This window comes from Haliaeetus leucocephalus, unplaced genomic scaffold, assembly GCF_000737465.1.
Source record: "Haliaeetus leucocephalus isolate CR32 unplaced genomic scaffold, Haliaeetus_leucocephalus-4.0 Scaffold0, whole genome shotgun sequence".
NCBI lineage: Eukaryota > Metazoa > Chordata > Aves > Accipitriformes > Accipitridae > Haliaeetus > Haliaeetus leucocephalus.
In genome coordinates, this window is record NW_010972436.1 from 21,679,760 (window position 1) to 21,701,297 (window position 21,538).

Here is a 21,538-nt window from a genome sequence, read left to right on the forward strand (position 1 = left end):
CAGAGTTAATGTTGCGATTCTAACATACCAGACAATATATCTAAGGAAAAGAAGTAAAAGACAAACAAACAACATTATTACATAAAAAGAGTACAAAAGTAGCCTAGGGCCAAATAAAATTTTTGAAGTAGGCAACAATTATCCCAAACCTAGTAAACATAGAAAACCTTCAAATCCATGCAAACACACAAGACATACAACCATGATTCTCTTGTAATATCTGTGGTCGTGATAATATCTGCATTGGGTCAGACCCAAACTCCATCCAGTTCACTATCCTGGCTCAGACAGTAGCCCAAAGCCGATTCAGAAAAAAGGCTCGAGTTAGCTTATTTATAGTCATCCTTCCTCAAAATACTGTCCCAGGCTCTCGCAGTTTGCAGCTTGGAGCCGCTCTGTTTGCAGCTGTCTACCTTGAGGGATGTCCCTGCCATTGACCTCTCCAGTCATTCTTTACAAGCATTTACCCTTTTTGCACCTACAACCTCTTGGAGCAACACCCTCTTCCCAGACAACGGTGCCAAAAGCCTGTTTGGGGTATGATTCCTCTGACCAGTCTTTGGTGTCTGTTTTAGCCTTAGATTTACACCCCGGAGCACACTGATTATAAAGGCAGCCCAGGGTAGTTGACACAGATGGGGAGTTTACGTTGTTCACATCTACATTCACTTGACTGATGCTCACCTTCGTTGACTTTGGAGTTACAGTCTGAGGGCTGAAGGACAGCATGAGAAATCAATGCTTAATAATCAATGCTTTTAAGGAAAAATTAGGTAATGCCTTCTTTCAATGAAACATTTCTTGAGCTGAGCGGCCTGAATGGGGAAAGATTCTAAAAACCTCTTTTCTGTGAAGTTTACAATGCAAATGGTGCAGCTTTGTAGCAATTACATGAGAACCAAGCCATGAAAATGGTCTGAATGCTTAGTATATATATCTAATTAATTTATTCACTTTTAAATAATTCACTTTAGCAGCAGAAATTAGCAACTACAGAACCACAGCATATGTTCTTTCTATTAAAACTTACTCTTAGCATATAAAAATTGCTTTTTCTACTATAGTAGTTGAGAAGGTGAATACTACAAAGAAGTTAACACTGTCACTGAAATCTTTTATGATGGTCATAGGCTCAGGGCACTCCTAGAAGACTCAAAGAAAGGAATCCAAGACAAGAAAGATGAGACCTTCAAAAAGCATTAGAGAGCAGCAGTTTAAGAGCACTGAAGTGGATGTGAAAGGAGAATGAAAGTACTCAGATACAAGCCAGGGACCTTGGTCCAAAATCCTCTCTCTGTTCAGTGAAAGATTCATTTTCCAGGTCCATAAGAGATCAGAAGACTCTGAGCTGTATCTCGATGTACACGTGGATCTAATTTACTGGAGGTGACATTTCTATTTTCTGACATAAGGAAAAATAGACTGAAAACACATATGAGACAGCGGGACATTTTGTGTGTCATCCCTGTGATGCCGTGGACATCTTCCAAGGGGTAAGTGGACTGTGGTGATGATGGGCATCTCTTCAGAAATTGGGGGGAGAGCAAAAGGGACAGGAAGAAGCACAGAGCATCCCCTGTTCCTTGCCTGCTGCACAACCCTTCACAGCATCACCATCAACAGCATCGCTGTACGGGCTCTCTTCCACTCTTGCACATAAAAATCTGAGGACTCATGCTTTTAAAGACCTGACTAAAGCCCTATGATTTGTTTCCCTTTTCAAGACAGAGCTTTTTTTGAGCAGAGAATAGAAGAAAAGAGAATAGAAGATTCCATTTTCAAATCTGGGTCATTAGCTGCCCAAGGAGGAATGTTAATTATTGGTTTTAACATAGCCCTGATAAAAACAGAGTTCTGCAGGCAGCTAAAGGGATAAAAGGCACTTGTTCGGGGTAAACACAGAGCTGCACACTCCTTGGATTTAGGCATGTAACTCAGCTGAAGAGGAGAAAATTTGCATCAGAAGATTTGCATTTCTGAGTACAAGAATTTCATTGGGGTGCTCTGCATAGTAAAATCTGGTTTTCCAGAAGAGGGCACTAAATATATTTTTCTCCTATTTCAGTGATTAAAAATAAATAAATAAAATCAGAAGAATTAGATTATAAACTCCTTCAGGCTGAGACTACTTCCTATGTTTCTGCATAGACACCAGAATTAAATTCTTTCTGATTTTGCTTTCTAATGTCTTTTAAATCACTGTTGTTTTCCCATTTTGCATCCTATTCTTAATATATTTCTTTCCTTAACATTTTAAAATAACTCTCTATACTTATCACAATCCAGCACAAAATAGGATTTTTATTCTCCCTAAAAACTTAGGAAGCAAAATTATGCTAAAACCAGGAACTCACCTCTAACGTAGTTCTGAAGCCTCTGTGTGTTGCAAGGAACCTAGCTCTTTAAGTCCTAATTTTATTCAATAATTTTTATATAGCTACATTTATTTCATTCCTCTTAAAGCAAAGGAAGTTCCCCTGCGTTTCACTAAGATGGATTCCCATACAAGTACAAGAAAGAAAACTGCAATGATTTTACTGCTGACTGTCTATCTGATTTTGGCTATCTAGGAGACCTTGTGCAATTACCTTACCTATGTTTTATTCAAAAATAAATTGCAGGTTATTTTTAAGATGTTTTGTGAATTCTGTTAGAACATTAATCTCTACCAGGCTGTCTGTTCAAGTTAGGTCATCTACACACTCAGAAAAGGAAGTAGAATGAAAAATCTAATCTTATCCAAGCAAAGAAAAATTGGTTATTTTTCTATCAGAGTGTTTTGCCTTGAGTCTTCCCCCCCCCCCCCTTCTCTGTTTGATGAAAATCTCATTTGCTAAAGAAAATATTTACAAAGGAAGACTGCTGATAGCTGATACCGATACATAATACACCTATGTACTCTTGCATGACAGGCTAATTATTTCTGACTTTTGATATTACTCTAGTCTTCCCTGGAACTGTGGATTTGCTTTTCAGTTTACTGATGTATATCTATGCCTGTGAATAAATGTAGGATACAGTTTGTTGGCCTCTGCTGTATGTCCAACTTACATTTGAAATATTATTTTGCACTCAGTCATGTCAGTGCAATTTGTGTTGAAGTCTCCCAGCTCAAGTCAGGAGGCTTAAAGTTTAGACCTAGCTCCATTTATCTACATTATTAGAAGAACAGCAAGAGTTTAATCCTTTGTTTTTAATAGAAAATGGTTAAAGCTCAGAGGTGGCACAGCAGCTGAAGTCAGCATACTCAGTTTTTAATGCTCTCCATTTCATGCAGTTGGTATTATGTTGCAATAATCACACTAAACAACATTCCCTGGAATGGAGACTCAGTAAGAAATTGAGATTTGGTGCAGTTTTACTGAAACCAGTGCTATAGCAGGAGCATGCCTCAGCAAAACTGGAGTGTGGGGACTGAGGACCGCAGGAAGACTGGCTGGGCAGAGCTTTGCTTCCCAGTCCCAGCTCAGGCAAACACATCATATCACGTTGTATGAATGCATCTAGGTCATCATTTCGGAAGCACAAACTTCCTGCTGAAAACATCCCGCAATAACAGGGAGCAACAGAGCTAAAAACCTGGGATCCCAATGTGGTTTTATGATTTGCTCCAGCAAAGAGCTGCAGGCCACAAGTAACCATAGGGGCTACCCATGATGAACGCAGGGTCCCCACCAGTTCCTTCACCAGTGAGATGATCCCACTGCTAGAGTACCTGCTGAAGACGAGATGCTGGGGTGAACACCCATTCCTTGCATTTAAGGGGTACAAACACATTTTCCATGGATAATAAACACAAGAAGGCTCCAGCCACCCATTTCTCTTTGCTGAGATTCAGTGCCTATCATATCCCCTTTATTAAAAATGGAAAATAAAGATAAAGCATGCAGATTTGGCCTATGTCCTTTCACTCCACATTTTTTGTTGCTGCTTCTACCCAGAGTTACAATGACAGACCCTTAGTTTTAGGAAGCCCTAGGAACCCCTTGCCCCGCAGCCCAAAGAATTTAACTACCAAAATGTCCCTGCAGTTCGTGCAGTTGAGTACCTGACCCCACTCTAACTCCTCATTTAAGCTGGAAATTTTTCTGTAATTAAACTGAGCTGTGCCAAAGCAGAAGGATTGCTGCTAAGAGCAAAGAACCATTCAGGCTACATAAAGGAACATACTTTCTGCTGGAGCTTTGTAGGGATTTGAAATGAACCACGAGGCTCCTCCAAAACAAATAAAATAAAGAAAAGGTTTGACCTCTTTTCTTCCCTTGTGTTTGTCCAAAATTGGTCCTGAAAGTTACCAACATGAAATTAGTTTCTGTAGTTTCTGCTTCAACAGGGAGCTCTAGGATAAAGCTAGTCACTAATTATTGCTCCACCATCCTGTGTCTGTGTCCCAAAATTTCTATTCTAAACACACAATGTGACAGAAATTGGACAGAGGGATGACTGCTGAGCAGTAAGAAAAAATATTCCCACCACATGATAACATGTTTACTCAATTAAAATGGGTATCCACCCTCCCATAGCAAGAATTTTTAATTTTGTAAGCATGTGCAGCAGAAAAATATTTGGCATCGAAAGGGCTCTGCTGTGAAAGGCACAACTGAGGACACCTGAGAAGACAGTGTTTGCACAACGCTGTAATAGAGTTTTGAAAACCCATAAATCCCTCTAGATTTGTGTGGCAAACTTCCCTGTCTCTCTGTGCCACTGCAGATATCAAATATTAATTCGGCTGAACCAATTACCGATACGCACATGCGACAGAAAAACTCAGCACGTTGGTATGTCTGACACAGATTTGCTACTTCTGCCTGAACTGAGATTCATCAGTAGGAAAATCTCCCAGTTGCCTGCACTTCATTTATTAGCTGCTTTGGTTTATTTAATGCAAGGTGACCGTGAAGTGCTGGTGTCCTGGGTGAGTTGCACACCTCCAGGTCTGACAGAAAAGCAAATGGAAGAGTAGAAACCTTTTTGAATCAACCTTCTCGGATGCCTTTGAAAATCCTCTTTTGTCTATCTTGTTGCTGTTCAGCCTGCATTGAAAACAGCAGATTAGGGAATTTATTCAAGGTGGTTTTGAGATTAGAAAAGATAGGCAGTCTTTCACAAAGGGTATTTTAAGTAGACCAGGTTCATAATTAAAAAACCCCACAACACTCTCCTTTTAAAATAAACGATTGCCTCTAAATTTTGTCAAACAATAGCTGCTGCCTCAGCTTGAAATCCAAAGTAAACTATCACCCAGAAAATTAACCTCCCCTCTATTCTCAGTACTTGCTTCTTAATACAATACTTCTGGACACACAAGCCTTAGCTTTTGTTATGTAAATGTAGCTGGAGCGCTTCTGTTCTTGTCACTACAAATAAGATAAAAAGCACATTATTAAACAAGGATATTTACTCTACTGATCTTGGCTGTTGAAATAATATGACTCAAAACAGGGTGCAAGAATATGTGAGAAGGAGAAAAAAAGCGGCCCCCACTTTCAGCCCTGGAGCTCCAGAATCATCTCTCTAAAACCCCACACAGGCATGCTCATAAAAATGGTGCAATCTTCAGAAGTTGTGAGCATTTCACTGAAATATTACATATTAGCTGAACGGTATTAGTAATATTTGTTCTATGGGAAACAACTGAAGATGATGTTTTCATGAAGAAGACCCAAGATTTAGCAAATCATCAGATTTGATGAGTGGCTGGTCTATGTGGTTCCACTAATTCATTAATAACTTGACTTCTGCTCATTACAGAAGCACTGAACAACTACAGTCCTCTGGTGAATCAAGAAAAGAGAAAATATTTTGCTTGAAGATACACACATGCACAGATGTAATAACAGAAAAAACACTTTAACTGCTATAACCTTCACATTATTAGGACTGATTTTTTTTCTTATTTTTATGTAGGAAGTGATACTACAGTTATTTATCCTAAAAACAGGTAACTAATTCTCATAAGTAAACAAAGCTACAGTGCTTTAGGCTTGGCAATGTTGGGAAAATAGTTTTAGCCACTAGCTTTTGAGAATAGTCAACATGGCCCTTATATTGTGCAGCTTTACAATGGAGAAGGAGTTTATGAGCAACAAAGATTCAAAACTGCATTCATATGAAAAAAAGGATATAAAAACTATAAACATAAGCTTTTTCCTTCAAAGCGTTCCACTCAAAAATTCTACTGGTTTACAACAAACACCAAAAAATTGAACAAATCACTAAACCAGGTAGCATTATTTTATGGTAGAAATGTTCTAACTGTGCTCACTTTACATAGTGTAATCACTGTACATTTTCATTGTTCCTGAAAACGACATTGGCTGGGAATGAAAAAAGTAAATTTGAAATATAGTTATTGCCAGAGAAGGAAAACAGGTTTATGCAAACCTATTTCTAGCACTGGTAAATCCATTTCAATTAAGTAATTTATACCATAGCTACAATATTAGCAGTATTACTGATGATAGTTATGACAGTGTCTAATTTTCAGAGGCATATTTATCACAATAATAGTTTCCACCTAACTCAAAAAGAAGTTGTGAGAATTCGTTAATATTTATACCCATTAGTGTTCTGGAAATAACAAGTGTTATATTAATTTCTACATGACTAATTAAAGCAGTACAAAGTTGTAATTGAAGCCATAAGCACAAAACCTGTTCACTCCACATAGCAAACAGACTTGGACAAATAGTTAAAAAATAGCAACAACAGTAATAATAACAACATGATGCTTTCTATAAATAAAGCTTTTTTACTTCATTCATGCTCTAAATACAAAGTCCGGGGTTTGGACTGGGTCTTTCTGAGGTCTCTTTGGTCCCACCACTCCTGTGAGACCTATGGCAACAGGCAGACAGAAAAGAAATACTAAACTCACCACATGAACTATTAAAAAAAAAAAAAATAGTTGGGCCTGTTCTAATTACAATGATGATTAATTCTTTGCAGCTTTCAGCATTATAAAAATGCATTCCTTTAACTGCAAAATAGGTAATAGCGTCTGTTGTATCAGCTATAAAAGTCTCTAAGCCCTAATTGTTGTTCAGAAGACTTAGCAGTTTGGTCCGTATTAATCAGCCAGGATTTCCTGTGTGTAATTGCTCTTAACTAGCTCAAACACAGTAATGGACTGGTAAATTGGAAATGAAGAACAAATAGCTTTAAGAAGAATCTCGGCCACTTTATTTCCTCTCTTGCATTACAATGACAGCTATTTATAATAAAGGCAATTAAATATTCTCTATTTAATGTCTCACCATGTCACTCAAGAAAATCATGTTTCTTCTCATTTACTTTCCTCTATTTCCTTTATCACCATTCCACAAACTCCACTGGTTAACTCTGACTACCACGGAAAGCTACACAAGCCCCTGGGGTTTGCTTACTCGTCCTTATTCTTACCCCATCCCTCTCTCCGTCGCAGAAACGCTACAGAATTTAAGAGGTTCTTTGTCACTTGGCTCTTTAGGAAATCCCTTTTGGAGGCCACGGAGACCCACAAATGTGATTGTAGCCCAAACACCACAGAGACCTGTGTCGTCCCCCCCCCGGGAGGTGTGCAGGAGCGCGGAGCTTGACCAGTAATGCTGGTGGAGCCATGTGCTGGGCAAGAGCGGCTTTGACCTGACGGCACCAGAGACAGCCTTCACCCTCTGCTCCCTTTCTGCTGAGATGCTGTGGCTAAACCCCGATTTGCCTATGTGGTTTGGGGTTACTGAACTCTCTAGCCCCGGCCCCACACGCTTGTTGTGGTGGAGGCTGATTGGAAATCAAAGTTTCTCTATGGGTGTATTTATTCCCCAACGCTTTCTGAAAACTTCACCCTGTGGTTTCAGCCTCAGGTTGGACCTTGCTCTAGTGTAAAGAAACAGAAAACAAACAAACAACAGAAAAATCACAAGAGTATTTTAAAGACAAAGAAGCCTGGCGCCTTCCCTATGACCTTTCCAGAAAAAGAACAAATCTGCTGTGTTCAAGGTTAGAAAAGCTCCCTATTAGCACAAGGCTTACCCAGAATATTGCTGCCTGAAAGATTAAACTTCTGTAAATATAAGCACTGCAAAAAAGCATTTAGAATGGAACCTGACAGCCCGACCAGCCACAATGTACCCACGCCAGTCTCACAACTGCCTGCCAAGCTTCCTGGGAGAAATATATTTTAAGGAACATACTTTAATTCATCATCCTCTAAGAAGATGAAGTGATACAACAGGAAAACGCACATTAGTTGCCTCAATAACTTTGCAAAATAGGTGTCTGCCAGTTCAGGGCCGTGTTATTCCAATGTGGGTGTCAGTGCCGTTACCCAGACCAACACTGAGCGGAGATGCTTCTGTGCAAATAAATAGAAAAACCTTAGAAGAAAGCTACTACTGGCAGGAAATGACTTTGTAGTATTTTTCTTAAAAATATTTCACTTCATTGGAGTGACACACTATGCTTTTCTAGTTTCATGTTTATTCCTAGCTGGTATTAAAAATAGAGGCTGAATCCATAGATTCATATTAGAATTCAGATAAATTATTAATTCATATTATGTATATTAAGATAGTACACATATATGTAAATGCAGCACAACTGTATTGTGTAAAAAAATGACAAAAACATCTATACTCACAAACAATTAAAAGGCAGCACAGCACATTTTCAAATGGCAAAAAAAATAAAGCAACACTTTCTGACACCTATAAAATAAGCACACAATAATTTCAGGAAGGTTTTTTTTTTAAAGTATTTGTAGAATTGAACTTTAAACAAATGTCCTTTGTCAATACATTTCCTGAAATTTCCTTTTGACTTTGCAACAAGGACAACTGCCCAAGGCTTTGCTAATCAATTTCTTGTGTTGCAGAAAACAGCGTAATTTGAATTTTGTCCAAGAATACAGTTTGAAATGCAGAAAATGCGAAAAGCTAACTAACATGCAATTATTTGTAGCCACAGTCTGCATACCAAGTGAGAAGAAAGCTGAATAAGTAATTTAACAGTTATTGCAACTTCAATACACAAAGAGCCACCCATCGTGGCTTAAAGATGCAATATTCAAGAATGAATTTTACTACCTCTCTATTAGTATGCTGCTTCTTCAAAAAAAAATATCTTTGTATCCTTCATAAGCATGGATCTTAAAGGAAAAAGGAGGGGTTTTTTGTTTTGTTTTGTTTTGTTTTGTTTCAGAAGACTATTTCAGGAACTCTTGCTATCATAAACTCATATGAATACTTGAACAATTTGCAATGCTCTCTTACACTGAATATATTTCACATCCTAAAATCTTCCCAAACGTCATGTTTCCAGCTTGCCACTTTGGGTTTTCCTTTCTGGAAGAAGATGTGGTGTGGGGAAGGGAGCACCTGCCTGTGTGCTGCTCTCTCTTCTCCAGCCAGGCATCTTAAAGCACCACAAACTCAGTGTTTTGCCTGTACCTCAAACCCACAGATCTGCAAGCACTGAAATGTAGAGAGGAGGATGCCAGGGACACGCATCCAGCCCATCCCTTTCCATCCCCATCCTCCTCCTCCATTGCCTCCATCAAGCATTCCTCTGCAGGCTGAACACAAAGTCTGGGCTGCAAAAGCCCCCATAACTTTGTTTCTTCCAGATCTTCCGAGTGTGCAGTCCTTTCGATGGATAAAGGTTGGGAATAAAAAGTGAATTTCCCACTACTGCTTTTTAAGAATGACATTTTTTTGTCTCATTATAATTTTTGTCGTTACAGACATTTTTCTCTCGTTCTCAGAGGAACTGAAGAAGCCCTCTCTCCTCAGGGCTCTTCCAGCTTGCACAATGCATCTGAGCAGTGTTGGCGCACAGCTTCCACAGCCAAAGGCCAATCATCTCCATTAAAAAAAGTGAATTTTACAAAACACCTCTGGCACACAAGGCAGGGGGGGCTTTTATGCAAAGGCTTTGCTTGCTCAGTGGCCGTTAGGCTGTCTTCCCCATATTTAGATTTAACTTAACACTTCCACATCCATCTCTGTCCAGAACTCTGCTAAGCTTCAGATAAGTGAAGTTGCACCAGCAATGACTTTCCAGCAAAAAAGTCTTTAGGAATTACCCCTAAAGTTTCTCATACAGTTTTATGTGAACCCTTTCGAACACCAGGCATGGTTGTCCTGACTTTTATACCACTGTGAGTCAGGAATAACTCCAAAGATGACAGCAGAGAAATCAGATGAGCAACAGAGCCACAACCTCTGCTACCTAAAGGACCAACAAATTTCCTTTGGTTAGCAGCTGAAACTAGATTTATTTTATGGAAGAAGAATTACAATTGCTGGTGAATGAATTATTTTTGTTTTGAGGAATTGGTGCAATTCTAGATTATGGAAACAAAATGTATAGAGATTTATAGTTTATCCAAGTAATACAGCATAGCTATCATTCAAACTTTCAGGTCTTATACCAGCAGAATTTAAAAAGAAAATAAATATTATTCATGCCGAAGAACTGCTTCCCATGTGTTTGATCCTTTAGTCATCATTTAAAAACAACTCATTACACTTTTCTTTTCTGAAGTTTGGTAGAAAATTCACCGTAATCTAAAACTTAGTAGTAACCCAGTGGTGATTTCTTACAAATGATTTATACCTAACCCTCTGAAGAAAAGGATTTATAATGAAAGTGATAGCTCAACCCTAACTGCAGCACTGGGAACAGTGACACCATAATTAACGTATTATTTCAGTTGTGGGAGACACTGACAGTTGCTTTTTGTTCTGGGGAAGAAATTTATAGTGTGACTGAAAAAGGCACCATGGAAAAAAATTTCACAGAAGAGGAATAGAAATCCTTGTAGCAAAGACATGTCCTTACAATCCCGCTCCCAAAGACTATAAAATCCTGGCAATGACAGTGTTTCCTCTACGGTGTAATTTATACCTTTCTCCTCTACTAGATGGCAGTATGACATGCTTGCAGAATAGCTAAATGAGAGGTTTGCTTTCTTTGTTTCATAGGAAGCAATTAATTTAAAATATCATCTTACTGGCATAGAAGTGAGAAAAATAAAATAAAAAAAAAGCCTGTGTATTTTGAAATCAACTCTATTTACTTACTGGTTCAACATTAAAAGCAAAAAGTGCATATTCCCGGTCAGGTGATACTTCATATCGAATAGCCTTTAAGGAGACCTAGAAAATAAATCAAACATTGAAATAAATATTTTTCAGTTTTAAAGCCAATGACATCTAGAACTAATTGTTATGACCAACTTTCTAATGATGAAGAATACTGCCAGACTAAGGGTCTTGAAAAATAATACATCACATCTCTTGTCAAATCCCAGAAATGTTATGTGGGCATTTATATGTTCCTATAAGAGAAAGGATAACCGCATTGTGACTCAGAGCAGGTGGCTATCTCAAAAAATCACAGTTTTCCTTAAAAACTTACTGCACTGTGGGTGATGGGGCAGCTGTGGGCAGCAAGTAGTAGAAAACTTCAATTAGTGTCAATTTATTAATTCCCTCTCATTCCCTGCAGTCACTGGCCAAAGTGCAGGAGATAACAAGCAGTAAATACCTGCTGGAGCAAATTAATATAAAGAGACACCACTACCTCTCCCAATTAAGACAACACTGAGAACTATCCCATTTTCCTCAGTTACAAAAGTCTTTGGGATGCTTTAGTGATACAGCTTTCCAGGTGCACCCTGACCTGGGTTCTGCAAAAAGCCGCTCTGTAAGTCTTACTAACAAGAAGAGATGCCAAAATATCTCAGACTTGTCAGGAATTACCTTTTCCCTGCTCCACTTATTTGTATAGTGCAGACACTTCTCCTTTCCAGTGTGTTTCAATATAACACATTTCTGGCACTGATCGCACCAAGGTCAAAGAGAGGTGCCACTAACACGCCACTCATCCACGCCTTTTAACTCTCACCCTCTCACCTAACAAATTAGATGCAGGTCCTTGAGAGATTCCCATGGAGCAAAATGGAAGGGGGAATTTGGGTTGCAGGGAAATGCACAGCATCCCACTGGGAGAGCCTTCCCCAAGGGCAGCGAGGCTGGAGGCATTGCGTGGGGAAACCCAGGGACAGCCAAAGGCAGAAGGGACTGATCATAGAATAGTTTGGGTTGGAAGGGACCTTTAAAGGTCATCTAGTCCACCCGTCCTGCAACGAGCAGGGACATCTTCAACTACATCAGGTTGCTCAGAGCCCCGTCCAACCTGACCTGGAATGTTTCCAGGGATGGGGCAGCTACAACCTCTCTGGGCAACCTGATGGGCTGATGGACCAGCGTGGATCAGGATGGCGGGTAACAGGGGAGCGTGAGAGCCAGCAGTGTCAGCACGAAGACAGATTTTCTTTACTGTTATATTAATAAGACAGAGAAAGGAAAACATGCCAAGGTAGCAAAAGTTTTTCTGACCCAGGGCTGGGAACAAAGAGGACAAAGACAGTGTGCCTGGATGAGGTGTAATGGCAGCTCCTGTATTGGGAGTTTTTGGATTAATGTGGAGGTGATGTTCTGCAGATTTATTTACTGAGAGGGCAGAGGAGCAAGGTTAGAACAGGCAGTAGGGAGGCCATGGCATGAAAAAGTAGGACTATCTTGTAACACTATGCTTTTCTTACAAATGGCAAAAATTAAAACCCAGGGGAATAAACAGAAGCCAAATGGAAGCAGTTTGATTTCAACAGACCTTGACATTAAAGAAAGCCAGCCCATTCCTTTACCTTTAGCAGAATTGTAAAGAAAGAGGTTACGCTCTGGTAAAAGAGGATTGCTTATGTGATGTAGCTGAAGGTTAAATGGCAGCATGTGAAGTTTAAGGTTGGGTCCTGCAATAACAATTCAGTGATAAATTCTTTGTCTCATTAAAAAAGAATTAATACTGTACTTGAGCTTTGTATGAGTCATATACTCATACTGCAAAATAAAACCAACCTGGAATGTGTTTTTATAGTTTTCTTGTAGATTTACTTTTAGCTTTTAAGTTTCTAAAGCTGTTTTCTGCAGATCTTAGGTGATTAAGTCTCTGTGAGCCATCCTCTCCTTTTGTAGTTTTGCAGTGATACAGTACATCAAAAACATCTCAAGTTAATCAAAACATTAGGAAGGTACTGCATAAGTGACAATTTTACCAGGACAATGTGATTCATATCTCATTGTTGGAGCAAACATGAGTGCATTTTACTTCAGAAATCAACTTCTGACAGCAAATATTGAAAACACTCTAACATTTAGTGTACTAACTTTTGTCACAATGTTGGCTTCATCTACTACAAAAAACAGTGCTACAAAACACTTTCATCATTATAAATAATACTCTGTATCAGCTCTGAAATTATTTTCTTTTCATTTATTTTAATAGCCACCTACTAACTTCTTTTCCCAATAATTTCTTAGGGTTTCTCTCATATGCAACTCCACTTCCATTCATCAACACTATTCATTAACAACACTGAAATTACATTTCAACCATTAGGCAACAAAAATCAGCAAATCCACAAATTAAAAAATAAGTATATGCATGGAGAAATGTGGAAAATGCTACCAACAGACAGTAAATTACATCAATTGTCTTTTCTATTAAGCATGCAAAGACGAGAATTATGCATCTTTCAATTATATATGATATGCAAGACTAGCTTCAAATATCTATATGATGCCTTCCTGTAGTATGAAAGAAACTGAGCTTGCAGAATAATAAGAAAAGCTGGAGTTCAATTTCACATTATCAGTCATTGTGTAGCCCATAGTATTACCAGTGTATTGCTTCTCCTTGAGAATACACAAAGTTGAAACCCAAGTCATTTTCTGCTTTATTGATCCAACTGCAAAAGAACTGTGAAATTCTGCTACTCATTATAGAAAATACTTACAATTTTTTTGTTTTCTATTAATATTGTTGAATTGTTAGTTTCGACATTCCTCAGAATCACTGTGCCATTCTGGTTTCTATAAATGAATTCATTATCTGCAAGGAGGAAAAGAAAAGAACATTAAGGAAACCTGAAATTGTCTGTTTGTGTAGAACCTAATTATGGACTTGAACCAAAAGTACTGCTGGCAACTTCCTTCTAAAGAACACAGATTATTTTTTGTTAACGCAGCCATTGCTGTGATGTTAAAGTGGCTTCCAGGACAGTCATTAAACAACATGGTTAGTGTTTGCCACATGTTTATTCTGCCACACTTTCCCAGAGCTGAAGGAAGAGGGTGACCTGTTTTGAATGTACATACACAGCTTGCTATATTGTTAGTATAGAAAAGAACAAGGTCAAAAACCATTCTTTATGCTTAAAGGTTTCCAGGATCCTCAGTCTCTGTAGGACTTTAATAAGCCAGATGCCTAGAAAGTCTCTGACAGCTGAAGGCAAATCACCTTCTAACAAACCAGATTCTGGAACCTAATATTGTACAGATCTTCCAACTCAGCCATTTGTCCTGCAAACTCACACCAGAAGGACATGCATGCAAAGAAATCGGTATTTTCACATGGAACAGGACAAATCAGTTTGTCCCTGTTGCACTTTGGGACTGTTCCAGCACTCAGGACATCTGGACAAGGACAAGAATCCCCTCTGGTAGCTGCTGCACAGGCAGGAGATAGTCTCCAGCTCTCAAAGCTCAAAACCTACTTGACAGAAAGGCTGGGGTAGACATGTGAAAGAAACTCCAAATGAGGGTTGGGTGGCAGGTCAAAAGTTCAGGATGAAAAAACATTACAACAATAAAGGGTTGTCATCTTGTCAGATGTCATAACCTGAAGTTCAAGTCTGATCAGTGCTTACATGCACTGCCTCACAGATAAAACATAAAACGTTAAGTCCCAAGCGCACTGCCATTAAAAGATTCAGCAGCTTTTCTTGACACGGGAGTAGGGTTAATGAGTTTTAGCAACCTGGCTAAACTAAGATTGAGAACTGATGGATCCTTCCAAACTTCTGCCTCCAGGTTCCGTTAGGGAAAAAATTCCCCATTGCCTACCCTCACTGTGGCCACCCCAGGGTGGCTACCATGGTGCATCCCACAAGTGTTAGGGCCACACGAATGGTTAAAAATTACCCATGGGTTGTCCTGGCATGAGTCAAAGGTGAGTTTAAATCCTACAGGGTCCGTACAAGCACATTGTAACCACAGACAGGTGCGCGGTGCCTGGCTCCCCGTAACCTGCTGAAGACAACGCTGGACCCAGAGACCCAGTTCTTTCAAAACTTTGGTGTACAGACCCAGCATACTCCTTCCTTATCCATGTTTCAGTCTTTTATTTCTAAGGTAGTGATGACAATCCTCATCACAGTCATTAACCATCTTTGTAAAAGTGGAAGTGCAGGTGAAAAGCTTCCACACTCTACTTATTATGATCAATAAAAACAGTCATCTCCTACATATCACAGTTTTATATGTAAGCGTAGGAAGAAAAAATCTTTTCTGAGATTGAGATGAATCAGATTCTGTGAGGCCAAACTGTTGCTGCAATATGGATGATCGTCTCCAGACAACAAGATGTTAGAGACTTAAGATTCTCAGTGTCCAAATCACAGCAGCAGCCCTTCAGACTCATAGGCAAACTTCTCAAAGCATCTCTTTCTTTTAATTATGGAATAAATTTTATCAGCACCTTCAATCCTGAATAAAAAAATGCAGGATCTGAATTAGATTAAGACTTGCATTTGAGAGCAGAATAGTGAAGAGAGTTTCTGTTTGGATTTGACAGTATTAAAAGTTTGTCATTAGTTCTGGAGTGTTGTCCAACGGCACGGCATTTTCATAAGCATGCCTGATTATATTCAGGACTTTGAAATATTGCTTCATAGAATTTATGACTGAACAAACTAAGATTCTTAAACCTGGGAAAGAACTGACTGAACAGAACTAGGACAGAAGTCAAAAAAGTCATAAGCAGCATGGAAAAGATAAATAATGAATGCTCGTTCCCTGCATTTTCCGAAATAAATATTGGGAAGCACTAAAAGACACCAGCCAGTGACAGGTTCAATACAAATAAAAGAGATTATTTCTTCATGCAGAAGGCAAACAAGCTGTGGAAGTTACAGACTCAGACTAGAGGGGGTGCCAGGACTGCATGTGGGTCCAAACAAGAATTAGAAAAATGGAAGAAAAATCCACCAAAGATTGTGGTCTTGAGGGGAGACACTTTCCATTAAGCCCTTGAACCTGTGATTGCAAGGGACTAGAAGCATATCCTGAATTACCATCTTGAGAAATTCACCTGCTTTTTAAAATCTTCCCTAAGCATTTGCTCTTGTCCGGGGCCAGACACCAGAAGAGATGATCTCTGGGGTCTGATCCAGCACTGACTTATTTACAACTTTAACTTCTAGCCTCTGTGTCCAGATCCTTAAGAAATGCCTTTATGCCAACAATTTGGGAAGTGATACGATAAAAGGTATCAATGCTTCCTACATACCATGCCTTTACATGCTTAGGCCATTAAGCATGGGTGAAGCATCATTTGTTATATGAGGAAAATATACAGTCCAAATTCTTATTTTCAGGTATTCTAGAAATAACAGGAATAACTAAACTGAGAGACAGAATATTACCTAATTATCAGAAATTTTGAAAAAGATTACTGCTTTAATAATCACCCTATGTCAACAACACGGAATGTTTTCCAATTACATACTAAGTTCTAGACAGAAAAATCACATTTTAAATATGGCCACCAAAGCATTTGGATAATTGTAAGCCTCTCAGGATATTTCCTAATTACAGGAAAAACTAGCAATGAAACTCAGCTCAAAGTTCAGTGCACAAGTAAAGTAGCTTATTAATCTAATGAGTCTGTGAGGCTGTTAATATTTGGTAGCTGTTTCTTGAGCATTGCGTGAACGCGTGGAAGTTACATTACTGCCCGTAATGACATTGCTACTAAACTTTTATTGCTCCCCATGCTCCAAAAAAACATAACATTTTAACAAACTGTGAAACTTCAAGATGATTACATAGAAGTTGCTCCAGAGTTGGAAGCAGGAGATGAAAGACTTTCCCATTATTTGTTAAAGTGTAACAAGTTTAAAATCAGGTGCTAATCTGCTGCATGTACTTCTGGTATGAATAAGGAAGAATAAATGAAGCAGCGCTGATTTGTTAGGGCTGTAAATCTTGCTATTATATTCAATACAAGCCATCAACACAGCATCTGAATTAATGAACAGAAAATTGGTCTGCTTAAGAGAAGAACAAATTGATCTGCATTATATTCCAAGCAAAACACTGTGAGGTTTAGCTGGTCTGTAAGTCGTATTATCTTAGTCCTCAAAAGAATCAATGAATAATATTCCTGGACTTCTGTTTTGAAGTGTGTGATTAGTTCCAGTGCAAGAGCATTTATTTAAATGGGACATGCCTCAATCAAAGACAAAAAGCAATGCAGCAACCTCTGTCTGTAATGAATTCTGTCCAGCGAGCTGATGAGAATTTGCAGCCTGATTTATAGTTGTCACCACAGCTGATAAAGGTCATTGCTGCATCTCATTTTTTATACCTGCCTTTCTTTGGGGCTGGTGTTCAATGTAAATGATGCTGAAAATTGTAACTTTCAGGCATAAAGCCATTTATTCCATTTCTTCAACAGCAGAGTTCACTTCGCCAACTCCTCCCCCTCTTTCAACTTCCAGGAAATTGTCTGGTTGGTAGAATATATTATGTGTCTGTGAGTGTAGACACAGATATGCAGTCACGCTTACAAAAGTGACTGATTACAAAAAGCAGTGATTACTAGAAATAACGGAGCAGCCTTGGTGCTGTAGAGAGTCAGTGTAAAGGAATGAGGGAGCCTTGGCAGTAATTTTTAAAAAACCTGCTAAGCAGAACGGGTGAAATCCGAAAACCCAAGACCAATGATATATTTGCAGTGTCAGAGTTTCCCAGCTTCTTTGTACACATCTTTCTTAAATTCAGTCAGGAAATAAGTACACAGAGAAAACAGATCTTGTGACAGGGAGCTCATGTCCCTTGCAGTCGCTGAGCCCTCGCCAGGAACAGCACACACGTGGGTTTGCTTCGCCTGGCAGCTCTGCCCGCTGGCCTCTTGTTTAGAGTGAAGCAAGACAAAACAACAGGATTTTTCTTAAGAGAATAATGCATTACGCACTGTGGCCCGAATGCAGGTTTTGCATTTTCAGGTGTGCTACCTGGCCAACCCTTTCCAAGGTTCTACCATCAGAAAAGGCACGGGGTCTCTGGAAACGTGCCCGCTGGTGCTGCCGTGATGCTGAACCCAGAACTGGCAGTTGAAAACTCAGGAGAAAGATCATGAGGCTGTCACTGGTATCATTTGAGGACCCTGAATCATCAGTTCAATATGCAGAGGCAGCCTAAACAGCCAACAAAACACTGGACGCCATCAAGACAGCAAGACAGCATGGTTCATTTGCCATGATATAAAACAAGGGAGTACAAAAATTCACGGACAACTGATAAACTGACAGATATTAAAGGAAGTAGGCAGGATATATCATCTCTCATCCCTGATGCAGGGCTGCTTCATTATGGACCACTAAAAGGGGCCAGGCTCAAGTTCAACATAGCATCAGCTATTGCCGTAGTTAGAGACCCAATACTAGGCTAGAGGAGCACTTGTCTGAGCCAGCACAGCTTGTTTTTACATTACTGTGTGTCAGACTGGGCACCAGACTAAATAGCTCATCACAGTGGACAAGAAGGTCTGGGACAATCTTGCCTCTAGAAGGAGTAAGTTTGAGTGCTGGCGATGCAAAGGAAATGAAAGAATTACATCCAGCTGCAGGAACACAGATTTGCATTAGCGTCAGTGCTCGTGAATTTATGGCTGTGCAGCTTCTCTGATGAGACTAAGTAAGTACGCGCTATCAGAGATGAGAAACTGGTTTATAAGATAATAGCAGGACCCGCATGCTTTTGAGAATTTTCATTATTTGTCACAGATTATGGAAAGCAGAAAGCAGAACTATGCGGTAAAAGATGGGAAAGAATAAGAATTTAAATCCATCTGCAAAAAAAATATTTTTAATTTTAATGAAATTGTAATTTTCTATCAGTTTAGCAACTGACAAATGAAAAGCAGAGAAAAAAGGTTATATCATTCACATGCAGCAGGTCAGCCGTAAGAGTTAATGAAAGGCAGAAGGTAGTATCAGGACTGTTAGGAAAGCTTCAGTCATTTAGAGCCACAGACTTAGAGGAAAAGACAACTTCTCAAGTCCTGTAGTTTCAGATCAACAGACGTGAAACATAATTGAATGAGTCTTAGTCTGATGAAAGTCAGCATCGGGGGAATTATCATCCTCAATCCCTAAGATTAAGGGAGATTGGTGAATAAAGGAAATGTAAGTCCTGAAGTTGTTCTGAACCATTTCAGATAAATGAGCCTCCAGATACCAGCATGACTGGCAAGGCTGGCAAACAAATTATGCCGCGTCAAGAGAGCAGACGGCAGCGTGCCCCGTGGTAGCGAGCCCGCGTCGCTCCGCGGGGACCGAGGTCACATCGCACCGGGCCCACGTGCGCTGCTGGGATGGAGCTCTGCGCTGGCACAGCGAATGTCACGGGGCCACCAAGAGAGGACGGGGCACTGCGCTGTTATTTTTCATCCCTGCTGCTGGAGGAAGGTCCTTGCTAGACCTAACCTCAGGAGCGACCCATGGCAGCTGGCAGGCAGTTTGCATCTGATGGGCTTTACAGCGGGGTTAGAAACCCTGAAAGAGTCCTGTGAGCTTTCCAGAAGTGAAAACACCGCATCCTATTCAACCCAATGAAGCCAATTACCGCAGCTGGAAACGAGTCAAGAGCCTGATGTTATCACCCACGCTCTTCCAAAAAAGAAAAGCTGTTGTGGGGGTTTTAATGACCCAAAGCAGTCAGAATTTTAGAATTTTCTCTTACGTCTGAAGGATGAGCCTTCCACCAGCCCTGCAGCACTGCCCGCCGCAGTGCAGGGCAGCACTCAGCACTCAGCCAGGGTGAGACCCCTTTGCTAATGCAACAGCAGCGCCCGAACCAGCCGAGGGTTTCTTGGAGTCCTCCCAGGCAGGTAGCAATCAGACACAACTGGTTAGCTCTTACCATCTAATAAGATAACAGACAGGAAGGTTGCAACAGCAGGACAGATGACTTTTTTAGACAGAGTTGGTATTTTCAGACTGGCAATGGCACATACTACAATTATATTCATTTGGAAAAATACATCAGGGTGAAGCAGTGGAATTAAAATGAAAAAAATTCTCAGCTAGCTTAGCAGCCCAACAAGTTTTCTGAAGGGCCAGGTGAGCCCCAGCACAGTGGATGGAGACCAGAGGTGGGGAAAGGAGCCGGTGTTCCCCTCGGGTGGGCTTGGCCATGTCACAGCCCTCACTCACCCCCAGCACACACACACCGGGGCCAAAGAGAAGGGTCTGGCTGGAGAAAGCAAACCTGGACTATCCACAGCAGCACACAGGAAATAAAAAAAAATACTGGCTTGTAGTGATTACCCACATTTGCAGGATTGGGGGAGTTTACACAGTTTACACTGCAATACAGTATGTCTCTGTGGGAACAGCGTCACGACCGAACCGGGTACCCGGGCAGGCTGTGGGCTCGGCAGCAGGGAGTGTTTGCCACTGTGACTACCAGCATTTAGACCCGCAAGCCAGCCCACACTCAGCAGAGCCCCAGGGGAGAGAGCAGCCCATCAGCACCAGGCAGACACGTTAAGTGCAGTCATCCACACAGCTCACGTGAGCATCTCTCGTGGAAAGTAAACTGTAGAGAACTTAGGATTTCCTGTCAAGAAAGTGCTTTCTGAGTGACACAGGGGAGAGAATAGGACAAGCTGAGGTTAACAGGCTGCTGTGCGTGGGGTCAAGACCTTAAAAAAAACCCTTAATCCTGCCAGATGCAGCAGAAGCACAGGCCTGTTATCTTCAGAGACTGGTTTTGAGAGACAGAGCCTGAGATTTTGGGAAATAATGGAAGCAGAGAGGAAAATGACAGAACAGGGTAAATTCACAGAGGAAATAAAAACTGTCAGAAAAAAACTGGCAAATATTAACAAGAAGCACCAAAGAAGAGGAAAAAGGTTGAACATGATAAGAGCAGGGAGAAGGATGAGCACAGACAGGTTTAGAGAAATACTTCTCTTACTTTGCTTTCATGAAAGGGGAAATTGTATCTTATTTAGTAGGCTTGCAGGATTATCGACCCACTTAGAACAATAACTGCCTAACTGGAGTCACATACCTTTGCATGACAAGGAGAGTGATCCTCCCAGGACCTGCACTCCCTGTGGCAGGTATGGTTTACTCCTCAGAAAAACACAGGGAATAGATTTTCAACAAATGGTAGGATGATGCACGCTCACTAACTGCCTGTGAACCTCAACCACGTGGAACATAATGCAAAATAAAAGCACAACCAGTCCCCAGTGGAAGCCTATTCAGGTGTCCAGACAGATGCAATCCCAAATTCAGGTGGAAAAGAAGACCATTGTTATGCTGCGTTTAATACTATGATCTGTTGTTCTTTCAAGACATACTGCAGTGCATCTATTTGGTATTTATAGCATGTACCCATAAACCGAATCTGAAATTCCC

The 21,538-nt window shown here is 40.2% G+C and overlaps 1 protein-coding gene across 1 annotated transcript in view; it reads right to left on the reverse strand.

The window, feature by feature from the left end:
* The window catches only part of DPP6 (dipeptidyl-peptidase 6), a 259,976-nt gene that overhangs the window by 131,350 nt on the left and 107,088 nt on the right, over nucleotides 1-21,538 (reverse strand). The window contains exons 4-5 of the mRNA XM_010585970.1: nucleotides 13,841-13,935; nucleotides 11,064-11,138 (exon numbers count right to left, since the gene is read on the reverse strand). Of these exons, the coding sequence (XP_010584272.1) occupies nucleotides 11,064-11,138; nucleotides 13,841-13,935 (170 nt within the window). The remainder of the gene's footprint in view (nucleotides 1-11,063; nucleotides 11,139-13,840; nucleotides 13,936-21,538) is intronic.